Below are 15,227 nucleotides of genomic sequence, written 5' to 3' on the forward strand. Positions count from 1 at the left end.
GATCCCTGGTCAGGGAACTATATACCACACTCCGCAACTAAGAGCCCACATGCCTCAACTAAGGATCCCACATGCCACAACGAAGATCCCACATGTCTCAACTAAGACCCAGCACAGCCAAATAAATAAATATTTAAAAAAAAAAAAAGCTCATCCATGTTATAGAATTAGAACTTCGTTCTATATTATGGTTGAAAAATATTCTATTATATGGATATATCACATTTTGTTTATCCATTCATCTGTTGATGGACTTGGGTTGTTTCCATTCTTTGGCTTTATGAAAAATGCTGCTACGAACATTCCTGTAACAAGTTTTCATATGGATGTCTTCAATTCTCTAGGAGTGGAATTGCTGGGTCATATGGTTCTATGTTTGACATTTTGAGGAACTACAAAACTGTTTTCCACAGTGACTACATAATTTTATATTCCCACCAGCAAAACAAGGTTTCAGATTTCTCCATATCCTTGCAACACTTGTCATTACCTGTGCTTTCTGACTATAGCCATCCTAGTGGGTGTGAAATAGCATCTCATTGTGGTTATGATTTGCATTTCTCTGATAACTAATGCCATCCAGCATTTTTTCATGTGTTTATTGGCCACTCATATAACTTCACAGGAGAAATGTCTATTCATATCCTTTGTGCATTTTTTAATTGGGCTATTTGCCTTTCTATTACTGAGTTGTAAGCAGTCTTTACATATTCTGGATACCAGACACTGTATCAGATAAATGACTTACAAATATATTCTCCATTCTGTTGTCTTCAATTTCTTGATAGTATCTGAAGCACAAAAAGCTTTAATTTTGATCAAGTCCAATTTACATATTTTTTTCTTTTATTACTTGTGCTTTTGGCATTATATCTAAGAAACCACTGCCTAATCCAAGGTCGTAAAGATTTATGCCAACGTTTTCATCTAAGAGTTTTGTAGTTTTAGTTCTTACATTTAGGTCTGTGGTTCACTTTGAGTAAATTTTTGTGTATGGTGTGAAGTAGGGGTCCAACTTCATTTTGTTGCATGTGGATGTCCAGTTGTCCCTGCACAATTTATTGGAGACTGTTCTTTCCCCATTGATGTTCCTTGGCATCCTTGAACACAGATTTGTAGGTTTATTTTTTGGACTCTCAATTCTGTTGTTGATCTACCCGTCTATCCTTATGCCAGCACCAGTCTCTTGATTACTGTAGCTCTGTACTAAGTTTTGAAATTGGGAAGTATGAGTCCTCTAACTTTTTTTTTTTTTCAAGTTTTTTTGGCTATTCTAGATCCCTTGCATTTTCATATATACTTTAGGATCATCTTATCAATTTCTACAAAAAAGCAGACTGGAATTTTGATAGGGAGTACACTGAATCTGTAGATCCTTTTAGGGTGTATTGCCATCTTAACAATATTGGTCTCCAATCCACTTATTCAGAGGATGCCTTCCCACTTAGGAATTTTAATTTTTTTCAGTGATGACTGATTTTCAGTATAGCTACAAGTTTTAGTACGCACCATCTGTGCTATCACTCAGTTTTAAATGCATTCTTATTTCCATTATGATTTCTTCTTCTTTAACCCATAGATCATTCAGTAATGTGTTTAATTCCCAAACATATGTTCTTTATATAAATATGTATATATGTATTTATATTTTAAAGTTACCTTGTTACTGGTTGCTAGCTTAATTGCACTGTGCTTCAAGCATTCTGTACTATTTCAAAACTTTTTCAAAATTTAAGTTTTGCTTTACAGCCCAGTAAATGGTCAGTTTTCATAACTTTTCCATGTTTGGCTTGAAAATAATGTGTATTTTGCAGTTGTTGGGTACAATGTTCTGTATGTATCTATTAGGTCAAGTTTGTTAAATACATATTTAATCTTCTATATTTTTTCCCTCCTTTCTTGTTCTATCAATTACTGAAAGATATATTAAAATCTGCTACTTCGATGATGGGTTGGTATATTTCCTCTTAAAGTTTTATTAATTTTTGCTTTAAACATATTGAGACTATTACATGAACACAAACTTAAAACTGCTTTATTTTCCTGACATACTGAGCCTTTTTCTCTATGATGTCATTCTCTTGATCTCTAGTAATGACATTACTATAAAGTCCACTTTATCTGATGTTAACAGTTTTGGGTTAGTATTTGTCTAGCATGTCTTTTCTCACATTTTTACTTTCAAACTTTCTGTATCCTTTTCTTTTAGACATATCTTTTATAAATAGTATTTTTCCCTTTTTAAAAACAATCTAGCACAATCTCTTTTAACTGAAGCACTTAGTTCATTAACATTTATTTGGATTTATAGTTGTCATCTTTTTTTTAGCCATGCCATGCAGCTTGTGGGATCTTAGTTCCCCGACCAGGGATCAAACCCAGGCCACAGCAGTGAAAGCCCGGTGTCCTAACCACTGGACTACCAGGGAATTCCCAGTTGTCATCTTATTTTGTGCTATGTGTCATATATGTTCTATGTTGCTTTTTCTGCCCTTTACTGCTTTCTTGACTAGAGTTTCCAATAAATTTTAAGTTATAAATATAGTTTCTAATTCTTTTACAAGCTATCTAGTAATTACAACATATATTCCTAACTTATCAATTCTAAAAATATTCATTAGGTTTAGAATTTCTCCAAGTGAGAATCTTGCTAGTGGCAAACTGCTTTTGATGATCTGAAAATGTCTCTATTTCGCGTATGTTTTTAAACTTTTCACTGGACATAGCATTCTAGGTAGGAAGTCATTTTCTCTCAGCAAAATGTAGAAAACATTCCAGTTTCCTGACTACAATCATTGCAAGTGAGAATCAGGTTTCAGCTAAATTATCCTTTAGCTCACTAATTCTATCTTCAGCTGTGTCTAATATGGTATAAAAACGCTTGAATTTGAACCCATCACTCAGCTTCAACAATGATCAATTCATAGCTATGCATTAAGTATTTTAATTTTAAATGTTTATTTGATCAAAGCAGAGCATGCACATAGTTTAAAAAGTCATGTATAATATAAATGACAAAATAAGTAGTTCCTGCCCATTTTATACACTCTTCCTCCCCAGAGGAAAATATTTTCTTTTAGCTGTATCTTTTGTAATTTACACATCTCTATATAACTTTAAAATATCCTGGTATCCTTTGATTCATCAATTTTAGACATTATTCACCTATTACGGAGGGTAAGAATTTAGCTCTCATATTCCCCTCTGCTTCTTGTGCCAGCCCTCTAAGAGTTTTGATTTTTTGCTTAAATCAATATTTAGTGTTCCCATGACTATCACACAATCAATTTTTAAATTTCAGTTATTTTACTTTCCATTTCTAAATATTCTACGTGGTTGATTTTCAAATCTGCTTGGCCAATCTTAGTTTCTTGTTCTTTGCACATATTTTCTAGCTTTTTATTTTCTTATACAGACTAAACAGCTTTTTAGATTGTGACTGAGAAGTCCATTTTCTGATTGGTGCTCCTGTCTACTGTTCTTGTTCACATTGCCTTGTTTCTCTGTGAGTTTCATTAGTTTGGATCGAGCTGCTCATTCCCCTTAAAATTTTACTTTTGGGCTTTCTTTTAGACCTGATAAAGGTAAGTACCTCTGGAAAGGATTTCTGCCAAGCACTCTGGGGACCCACCAACCTGGAATCGCTCTAAGTTACTCACTTGAGGTTTTCCAATCAAATAGTGAGAATTCAGGCTGCAACCTAAGGGAGGACTTGTGGCTTCAAAATGTCAGTGGTGATTTCCTCTCTCAAATTAGTGCCAAGGTTGGAGACAGCCGATTTTCCTGGGGAGGAGTAAGTTTATTTCCCATTTACGTTTATACCACATTCCTTTGGGATTTCAGGTTTATTCGGTGATCCCCTACTGGACTTCTTATCTTGGACAGAATGGGCTCTTTCTTTTCTTCCCTGTATCTCTGGAAGCTACAAATCTAAAGCTTGTGTCTACCTGGCTAAGCAATTCCTACAGGGCAAAGACTGCTCTCCTTGACTCTGGGTCCTGACTTCACTCATTCTCTAGTTCTAAAAGTTCCTTACCTTCCTGTCACCTTATTAACATTTTTAAGAAGTAACTGTTTTTTAAAAAATATTTTATACAGATTTTTTTTTAATTATAAAGGGAAGTTTTCAGGAGAAAGTTTGATAAGCTCCTTAGAAACAGGAATCCCATTTTAGGTATTTTACAATGGACTGTTGCTAGTCTTAGCAAATAAATATTTTAAAGTATTTGTGAGTGTGTTTATTCCTTTGCTATTTATTCTATTTTGTTTTTATTTCATAAGATTGTATATGGGCAGGTTGGTGACATATTTGCATTTTGAATCTATTACCCCATAGCATCTACCACCTCTCTTCTATGTTCCTTGGATATTTAACAAGTGAACTAAGAAATTTATTCTTAACTTAATCACCCTGCCTCCAAAAATTTATAAAATTTTGTAGTGTAACAAATAGTAAACAAATGCAAATCAAAACAAACATAAAATAGCTACCATTTCAACTGGACGTGAAAATTAGGAAAATGACAAGATCAGGGAGAAAAAAACCCAGAAAATCTTAAATTAGGCCCTTTGTACACAAGTATCTGATTAAAAGACACACCAAAGGCCTTTTAGGGAGCCATCCAAGTAACCTTAAAAGCTTTCAACCTGCAAGACCAGAGCACAAATACAAACACTGCTTTAGCAAAGTACATCTGATTTAAAATACTAAGGCCTTGAATCACTTTGAGTGGTGGCTAGGAAAACAGAGAAGGGATATCTACCAGAAGAACTAAAAAAGAACTATAAAAGAAAGAATCAGGGACTTCCCTGGTGGTCCAATGGCTAGGACTCCATGTTCAGAATGCAGGGGGCCCGGGTTCTATCCCTGGTCAGGGAGCTCGATCCTACATGTCAGAACTAAAAGATCCAGCATGCCACATCTAAAAGATCCTGCATGCTGCAATAAAGATCCTGCACCAGCATAAATACCCAGTCAATAAATATCCAGTCTACCTTTTAATTTGGCTGACACAAACACACGTGGTGCTGAACTGAAGTACTCAACACCACAAAGTCAGAAGGAAACAGTAGGGTAAACTTGGTCAAGGCTTGGTTCTGCAAGCGTGTGCAATCTTATGGAAATAACAGACAGGGACACACATAAATACAGAAGCAGAGTATCATGCCCTTTAAGTACGAACAATGATGGCCTACTAACCAAATCCAACCATTCCCAAAATGCTACTTCACCCTTGAAGGATGAAAAATAATCCAAAAAAATGCAATGCTAGTTCCAAAGTCAATTTCCAGAGGAGTCCAGAAATGGTGGTTGAGTCACAGGAGCACAACTGAAATCAGTGTATAGCATCTCCGGATGAAGTATATGGCATTACTGGACAGAAGATTATTTTAAAAAGAAATCAACTAAAATACACTGTCAGTGGTAGATCTGGAGCTAATTAAATTCCAAAGATGAAAGCCACTTATTGTGGCTTTCACATTCAAAAATGTTATTTACTTAATCAGAGTTAATATAAGTCTTTCCCCTGATACAACAAACAAGCTAACTCTCATAACCATTCAAAGATACACAAGTTAAACAAAAGGCTTAATAGATAACACACCTGAGTGCCCAACGGAAAAAGCATGGGCTCTGGAATAAAATAAACTGGGGTTCTGGTCTCAGCTATAGTACATACTGTACAATAAATTACTTCAAATCTCCATGCCTCAGTCTCCCCATTTGTAATTTTGGGACCAATAAAAAATGTGGAGGTTGCTGTGAGAAGTGAGAATTAACTTATGGAAAGACCCAGCATCATTCCAAGTACACAGTTGGCATTCAACAAATGTTGCTTCCTATATATCCTTTTTACAGCATTTTTTAGCAGTAGGGCTCAATATTAATCAGGGTCCTAAAATTAGCAACGGTTACTTACACTCCTTCCAAAAGAGCAACTGTCATTTAGTAAAAAATAAAGGGACTTCCCTGGTGGCACAGTGGTTAAGAATACGCCTGCCAATGCAAGGGACACGGGTTCGAGCCCTGGTCCGGGTAGATTCCCACATGCCACGAAGCAACTAAGCCCATGTGCTGCAACTACTGAGCCTGCGCTCTAGAGCCTGCGCGCCACAACTACTGAGCTTGTGCTCTAGAGCCCACGAGCCACAACTACTGAGCACGTGTGCCACAACTACTGAAGCCCACGCACCTACAGCCCGAGCTCCACAACAAGAGAAGCCACCACAGTGAGAAGCCCGCACACCGCAACAAAGAGTAGCCCCCGCTCGCCACAACTAGAGAAAGCCCATGTGCAGCAATGAAAACCCAATGCAGCCAAAAATAAATAAATTAATTAATTTTTAAAAAATAAAGAATAACTGCTCTTTCAGAAGGAGCTTCAAGAAGGTAGGAGGGTCAACAGTGTAAAATACTACAAAGAAGTCGAATCAAATAAGAATGGAAAAAGAGTCAGCAGACTAAGCCATCAGAAAGTCAGTGAAGGCCTAGGGAAGAGCAGTTCCAGCAATCAGAGCAGGATGAGGAGGAGAGGCAGGAAGTACAGAATAGTCATTAAATAAACTTAGCATAAAGGGAAGGAGAATGAGCAGCACCTAAGAAGGCAGTGTGTAGACTGGATCGGTATGGTTTTATTACAGGACGGGGCTGAAAAACAATGGAAAAAGATTAAAGCTATAGGAAAGAAGTGAAAATGAATGGAGCAAAGTCCCAAAAGATAACTGTGGGTGGTGTAAGTTGGGCGGGGGTGGGGGTTGAGGGGGGGGCGGAATCAAGATAGCAGAGACCAGCCACATCTGTTTTTCCTGAGATCAGCACAATGTAGGAAATACTGGGTACAATTGCAGTTGATTCTGTAACAGAAAAAACAGAAACGTTAGAAAGCTCATCCCAAGTAGCCTCTATTTTATCTAGAGCAAAAGCCGAGATCATCTGTTACAAGTGAATGGATACAGTTGATCATACAAGATGAGAGAAAATCTCAATTCCACTGAATTTCTAAAATTGGGTACAAATACTGTATTTTCAAGAATATCTCTGAAAAAGAAACGAATGATTATGGCCTTACTACACTATTACAAGTATTGTAATTAGGTACTCCACAAGTGTTGCCACATTTGCTTCTCAGGAGAACCCAGTAAGTAAAGTGTTATGTTTTCATTTTATAGATCAGAAAACTCAGGTTCAGAAAGAAAACATAAATGACCCAAGATGACAGAGATAATTATGTCTTACTCCAAATCCCTTTTTCAGCTATTCTACCATATTTGTTCCTTTAAAAAGATTAAGTCATATAAATACCATATGATAGCTCTTATATGTGGAATCTAAAATATGGCACAAGTGAACTTATCTACAAAACAGAAACAGACTCACAAACACAGAGAACAGATTTGTGGTTGCCAAGGGGGAGGAGGGAAGGGAGAGGGATGGGCTGGGAATTTGGGGTTGGTAGACGCAAACTATTACATTTAGAATGGATAAACTACAAGGTCCTACTGTATAGCACAGCAAACTATATGCAGTCTCCTGGGATAGACCATAATGGAAAAGAATATTTAAAAAAGAACGTCTCTATGTGTATAACTGAGTCACTCTGCTGTACAGCAGAGATTGGCACGGCATTGTAAACCAACTCTACTTCAATAAAAAAAAATTAAGTCACAGACTACTCAGACATAAAGAAGCAAATTAAAGTTAGAAAAATAATTCCAATCAAGACTACGTAAGAACCTTTAAGATTAAGAGAAGTGAACTGAAATGACCCTATTAGCTAAAAAGTTTATTGGGGTGAAGGGGGGGAGATGAACAGGCAGAGCATAGAGGACTTTTAGGGCAGTGAAAATAGTCCATATAATAATGTAATTGTGGATACATGTCATTACAAAATTTATCCAAACCCACAGAATGTACAATACCAAGAATGAATCCTAATATAAACTATGGACTTCGGGTGATTATGATGTTCCAATGTAGGTTCATCATTTGTAACAAACGTACCACTCTGGTGGGGGATATTGATAATGAGGGAGGCTGTGCATTGGCCGGAGGGGGGTGCTGGGGGGGTGCCCATAGGATACATGGGAAATCTCTGTACCTTCCTCTCAATTTTGCTGTGAACCTAAAATTGTTCTAAAAAACTAAGTCTTGAAAAAAAGTTTATCAAGATATCAAGATATATTTTGGATGATGAGCAGTGAGGCAAAGAAGTCCTAAAGATTAAAAGCTATATAATAATTCAATCATAATTTAGTGGAAGCCTAAATGAAATAAGACAGCAAGGAAGTAAAGACAATGAAGACTTTTTCTAATTACCTCCTTTTAAGGTTTCTAAACCAAAGTAATACAACGTCCTCAAATGTATACTAACCTAAGTTAATTCTATGAGAATCTGATTAGATTCAAACTATGGGTCTGAATGAGCCAGCTGTGGAAAAGAGAACCCTTCCAAAAAGAACTGAACATTTAAATTGTTAGATATGTGGTTTAAAGTGCTCCTGATGAACAATTAATTTCCAAGTGCCTCCAGTTTGACTATACATGTGTATATGTAATATTTAATGCCACTTTTTCCTGAAAATCTAAAGATATTCAGGGGCTAGTTTTGAATTAAACAAAGGGATGGGGAAAAGAGACAAGAAGTATGAAGGAACAGGCAGCTAGGCATAGCAACAGAAGAGTAGCAGAGAAGGGAGACCTGGGTTCTTGCCCCAGGCCTATAACCAAATAACTTACTGGTAATCTTGGCAAAAACACTTAACATACCTGTTTCCATTTTCCTGTCTCTATATGAGAATAAAGATACTTGTCTAAGAGCCTCGGAAACAACCCTATGAAGTGAGTACTATTATCTTCCCCAGTTTATAGATGAGGAAACTGAGGCAAGAGAGATTGAGAGACATGCCCAAGGTCACACATGTGATAAGTGGCAAAGCTGGGATTTGAACTCAGGCAGTCTGGTTTCAGAGGCCATACTTTTAACCACTTGTTATATTGCCTACCTATCAAAGTTGTTAACAGATGTGAGAAGATAGGGAATTCTATAAGTACTAAATATTATTATTAAATCTAATATTAAATTAACTAACTCAAACAAGTTAGGACGCATAGAAAATTAGAAAACATAGTTGTGGACAAAATGATTAATGGCTTTCACTTATTGGGCCCCTATTATGCATCAGATAGTAAAAAAGCTGTTTTAGTTAAGTTATTTTATTAATATCCACAGAACCCTGTGAGGTTGTTGGCATTTAACAAATTAGAATCAGAGTTAACTAAACTGAATCTGAAAATTTAGGGTTTTGTTTCTAATCTATAAATCAATGAGTGACATTAGGAAAGTCGCTTAACCAAGCAATCCCATAGTTTCTTCATAATGGGGTGCTGGGAGGTCACATTAACATTTAAACTAAATATTTACCACAGTGAAAAGCTAGAAACAATGCAAGTGTCCATAAATTATGGGATACCCATATGATAGAATATTTTATACTAAAAAGCCAATGGTTTTTGAAGTCTTTTTAACAACATGATATAGTGGGTGTCTGATGTTTTGGGCCACACAGCAACATTCCCTTTTCCTATGGGTGGGCTGATTTTCTTTACCTCTTTCCACTGTGCACAATCTTGGTAATATGTCAACCTTGGGGGCTTCCCATTATCTTCACAGGGCAGCCCACCACTTCTTCCTAGGTACCACCAGGGGTCTTATCCACACCACCACTATACACCTAAGAAGAGCTTCCTGAGGACAGGGACTTTTCCACTGATGACCTTTATATCCAGAAGGCCTTGTACAGAAAATCAACAAGTTCTACTTGGTTTCTACTTCTAAAAGGCAGGTAGTGAGTCTATATGGTAAAAAGTCCACTGTAATGTTAAGTGTATGAGCTACAAAGTCAGATAGTTGGGCCTAATTTTCTCTTTTGATACCAACTGGAGAAAAGTGCTCTGAATAAGCCTTCTTACACAGTTCTAAGGAGAGGTATGTCTGGGCTTTGAGTCACAGCACAATAATAGGTAGAGTGGAAGGAGAAAGGAGAACTCTTTCATATTTCTGTATGACTTGAATTTTTTAATGGTCAGCATTTATTCAATGAAATGTAAGTCTTTTAAAACAAATTATGCAATTAAAATTTTTTTTAAAAATTTTAAATAAACAATAGGGAAAAAAGAAGACCCCTGAAAGTTACTGATTAATAATTATCATTACAATTCCAAAGTCTGTTTTGGCATCTAAACCCCCTAGACAATTCCAACCAATCTCACTTTTCAAATTCTAGACTAATAAAATCTCTTTTAATTACAAATGTACACTTCTACAAATAAAATCTATCTTTGGAAGCTAATCTGAGAACCAAAAATATAAAATTATAAACCTAATTATACTCAAAATGTTGAGAAGTATTTACATGCGAGGCCATTAATTGTATCAGACAATAGTCATCAACTGGAGATAAAGCATTCTCCTGAAACAGCACAATTCTGATTTTCAAATACTTGAGATTATCTGCACTTATACCAAAGTGAAGCATAAAACACTCAAAATCACTAATCTGTTTATTTTAATTTTTAAAATGTGTGTGTGTGTGTGTGTGTGTGCGCGCACGTGCACATAACACCACACTTGGGGTGAGAAAGTGTAGAACCTGGAAAGAAGTGAATAAGCAAACATGAAACATGTCAACTCAAAAAGGTTGTAAATCAACATCTTAAACAATGAACCAACAATCTTTTGGGGAGAAGCCACAACTAATTACTCCAGGCAGCTCTGGAGTTTATACCAAATCCTGAAGTTTATGCCAGGATTCCGGCCCAGGCTGCCTAGCTCAAGTCAGGCATTCAAATGCTCTTAACCACTATGCTCTCCTGGATCATCTTAAAGCTTTGGTTGAACATCATGGCCAAGGCATTTAATTAAACATGAGCCATTCATTACCACAGTACTATACCATTAAAAGCAATGCCATTTTTCTCGTCAAACGTCTCATCAAATGTAGTGACATTTTGTGGTGGAATTGTTTTCCTTTGGTAGCAACCAGAAGAAAGCAGGGTCCATGTTGTGTGGTTTATCCTTAACTCAAAAATTTGCAAAAAGAGTTTGAGAACCACTCTTTGGCATGAAAGTTCAAAAGAATAACAAAACACAATGCAATTTCTCATTTAGACATGTGCCAGGAACAGTACTGCCCCGAGGGAAGCAAGAGAAAAAAATATTATTTTTACAAAAGTATATCTATTAGATAATCTAACATAGCTTATGGGAGAAAGAAAAACCACTGCAAATTCAGGGTGCATAATTTCAAGCAGAACTTTTAACAAGAGAAAAATAGGCAACAAGGAGAGAAAAAAAAAATAGAAATGTCTTTGCAGGTTAAATAGAGATAGTATCACCTCTACCCCCAATCACTGTCTATAGCAGGGCTCAGAAAACTAAGACCAAGGGCCAACTTGATCCACTGACTGGTTTCATAAATAAGATTTTATTGAAACACAGCTCTGCCCATTCATTTACTTATTGTCAATGGCTGCTTTCAAACTATCATGGCAGGGTTGAGTAGCTTCATCAGAGACGATACAGCTATATATTTACCATCTGCCTCCTTAAAGAAAAAGTTTGCCAACACTTATTTTATTTCTTTCATAAAACTTAACACTATCTAAAATTATTTATTTTTTGATTTACTCAATTATTGTCTGACTTCCCCATTGGAATGCAAACTTCATGAAGAAAAAGACTTTGTTCTCCATATTTCTAGCACCTAGAACAGTGCATGGCACGTAAAAAGCACTCAGTAAAGATGTTGAATGAATGGCATTTATTGAGAGAAAGGAGAACAAACGTTACCTATCTTCCCATTCTCTCTTTGTTGCACTATTCTCCCCCCTAATCCACCAAAACAAGTCCTCTCAATTAACCATTGGATTTATCATGTTGATAAATCCAATGGTTAATTCTCAGTCCTCATCTTATCTGACTCACCACCAGCACCTGACCCGGTTGGTCTACACCCTTCTCCATGCAACTCTCATAACACCACATTCTCTTAGTTTTCATCCTACCCTAGTGGCCCTTCCTTAGTCTCCTTTGCTGGTGCTCTCATTTCCCCAACCTCTTAATGCTGGCATGTTTCAAGGCTAAGTCTTTGAGACTTTTCTCTCAGTCCACACTCATTTCTTTGTTAGCTCATCTAGTCTCATGACTACTCTTGGGCATTTCAAACTTAACTAGTCAAAATCCAAAACCATTCTCATCTTTCCCCCAAAAGCTGCTCCTTTACAGTCTTCACCATCTCAGTAAATGGGAATATCATCCTTCCTGTTGCTCAAGTCCCAAACTCTTGGGAGTCAACCAACTTTCATGGTGTTACACCCAACATCCAATCTACCATCAAACCCTGGTGGCTCTATCTCAAAAATATATTCCAGGTTCATGATCACTTCTCACCACCTCCACTGCTACCATCTTAGTCCCTTGACAGTTTCCCTGCTTCCACCCTTGCTCCCGTACAGTCTACTCTCAACAGAGCAGCCAGGGTGATCATGTCTAAAATGTAAATCTGCAAGTTGCTGCATGCTCTAAATAACTTGCTCTAATAGCTAGTTAGCTGTCTTTCACACTCAGAGTTAAAATTCTTACACAATTTGGTCTCCTGAAACCTTTTTGCCTCTTTGTTCCCTCCACTCCAGACACACAAGCCTCCATGCCTATCCTACAGCATATCAAGCAAGCTTCCATTTCAGCACCTTTACACTGGCTGAAAGCTTGGTCTAACTGAATGAACCAGGACTCCTGAATCAGGCACTTCCATGAACTACTGTGTCATCTAATTCACGTAACAACTCTGTGAGGTAGGTGTCAATACCCCCACTTTACAGATTAGGAAAGTGAGGTTTACAAGCCACCTATCTAACAAGTGATGGAGTTGGGGTTCAACTTCCATTAGCCTACACAGAACATGAGCTCTCAGTGCAGTTTGGGGGGCCTAGGAGAAGAGGACTCAGTCAGTGATATTCCTCTGAAGTACCAGTGACTCCACGTGTGTGTTGACAGCTAGAGAAGGATGTGAGAAAGGGCAGGCAGAGAGTCAGGATGAGAACCAGAGAGGAAGCTACTCAAACCAAGAGTGGAAAGTTTCAAGGAAAAGGGAGTGGTGTCAAATGGAAGTGAGAGATCCAGAAGCCCAAGAACCAAGCACATTCCTCATAGTAAACCACATCTGTGGTAGACAGCGACTCTGATCTTGATTTAATTTAAAAAAAAAAAAAAAGTATCTTCTCCTGCCAATGATATTGGCCAGAGATATCCCTGCTAGGTACTGCCACTTGTCTGCAGCAAGTGTGTGAAAATAGTCTGTAGTTAAGAATGTGATTCAGCAACACAGCTTCATACCTAGGTTTTCCTCTGGCCTAGTCAGACAAAGTTTGTGCGTGCGGTGGGGTGGGTTAGGGGGACGACTGCCCTTTAAATTTCAGAAGGCAAAGAAAACAGCAATTATCTTCTTCCTGACTCCCTGTGGCGGTGTGGGACCACCGCTGCCTACATCCCAGATATTCTGTAAGAGGTCAAAGCGGTAGCCAAGCGCGGAGGGTGAGTGTCGGGCCTCGCCCCAAATTCTTCCAGCAACATTTCGCCTATGCTCCGTTCCTCTACGTCCCGGTCACGATACGAACTCCTTCTCATCCCCATCCCCCAGCCATATCCCGGTCTGGCCCCAGAAAAGCCCCACACCCCGCAGTGGCCCGGGCATAAAGACCCCGCCTCACCACGGCTCCCGCCACGGCGTGGACCAGGCTTTCGTAGGACAGCACGGAAGCCATAGGTGCGGTTCCCGCAGACCTGGCCACAGTTTTCTCGCAGGAGCCGCAAACAGCCGAACGGAGTAACAAGCGCCGGAGCCCCGGGCCGCAAAGTCACCAGCTCCAACCCCTCAGGCCCACCTTCTCCAGAACTACTTCCGGGTCACAGGGCGCCCGCCCAGTTTCCCGGCCGGAGGCCGCAGGGGAGGGAAGAGGGAAAGACGGGACTGGGAACGCCCCCTTGGCTCTGATTGGTCCCCGGGCCTTGCGCGGGGCGGGGCAGCACGGTGCTGCCCCTACCACGCGGAGCGGTGGGTCGTGCCGAAATTCAGTACGGGATGGGTCAGCTCCGACTTCCCCTACATTCTCGGGACCTGGCCGGTCGTACTTCACACCTACTGCCAACACTGGAGACTTCAGAAAACCTGGACAGCCTCCTTTTTCTCCACTTCTCTCCATAAGACAAGATGGAGACAAGCAAGATGGGGGACTCATCTTCCTGTTTCTCTTTTGAGACTTTACTCGTATTTTCTCTTGCTAGTATTTTTAATCACATTCTGGTCAAGAGGAAATAAATGTTGATTGGGCAAGGTTCTCCCCTCTGAAAAACCCTGGTGGGAAGAGAACTTGAGCTTCAGGAAATCAAAATGATCAGATGGAGGTGGGAACAAACTAGTAGGCACACAGGAAAATCATTTGACCTCTTGGTTTCCTCCTTTGTGGAATGACAAGTGTTAATACCGTGAGGATTAGAAAAGTTAATTCACGTAGACGTACTTTATAAAATAACGAAGAAAAAAATTTTCCATGTTACAAAGCGAAAACTCAAACTACACAGAACTAGAAAAATAACATTCTACCCCTCACCAACAAAATACTGAGAGACACCAGGTTTCAGGACTTCAACCTCAATTACTCGAGCACCATAGCTTTGTGCGTCTGCCTGTTTCAGTACCAGTAAGTTTACTTTTATAATATCCTTGCTGATAGTCCTTGACTGCTTGCTACAGCCAGGCCCAGTGCTTTACGCCCTTAATCACATTTACTCCCAGGAGAGGGCCCCAACAATGTTTACCTGGTCATGTTTTCACAAAATTTGCAGAAAATATTTTAATTGCTATTGGTTAAGATCCCTTTCCACTTAAACTCCCTTTCATTTACAGTGGTGCTACAGTGACGACAGCTAAGTTAAAAGCAAGTTTGGGCACACAGTTGGATTTAGATATTTATATGTATTAATACAAGGTACTGCTAGATGTCCTATTTTAGGAATCGCTTCCAGGAATACTCCCACCACTCCCGAAGGTCATGACATGAGGTGCAGGTCCAAAAGTCAAATGAAGATAGGATTCTGGCAGTGGAACATAGAAGCTTGTCCACTGTAAAATTTAACCAGAGGACTCAGTTCTCACAGACTCCTACTTAA

General features: G+C 38.7%; 1 protein-coding gene across 3 annotated transcripts in view; it reads right to left on the minus strand.

The window, feature by feature from the left end:
- The window catches only part of SLC25A17 (solute carrier family 25 member 17), a 58,153-nt gene extending 44,197 nt beyond the window's left edge, over nucleotides 1–13,956 (minus strand). For all 3 annotated transcript variants that reach the window (XM_059937039.1, XM_059937037.1, XM_059937038.1), the window contains exon 1: nucleotides 13,769–13,956. In XM_059937039.1, the coding sequence (XP_059793022.1) occupies nucleotides 13,769–13,822 (54 nt within the window). In that variant the 5' untranslated portion in view covers nucleotides 13,823–13,956. The remainder of the gene's footprint in view (nucleotides 1–13,768) is intronic.
- Between the last annotated feature and the right edge of the window lie 1,271 nt (nucleotides 13,957–15,227).

Source organism: Balaenoptera ricei, chromosome 10 (assembly GCF_028023285.1).
Source record: "Balaenoptera ricei isolate mBalRic1 chromosome 10, mBalRic1.hap2, whole genome shotgun sequence".
NCBI lineage: Eukaryota > Metazoa > Chordata > Mammalia > Artiodactyla > Balaenopteridae > Balaenoptera > Balaenoptera ricei.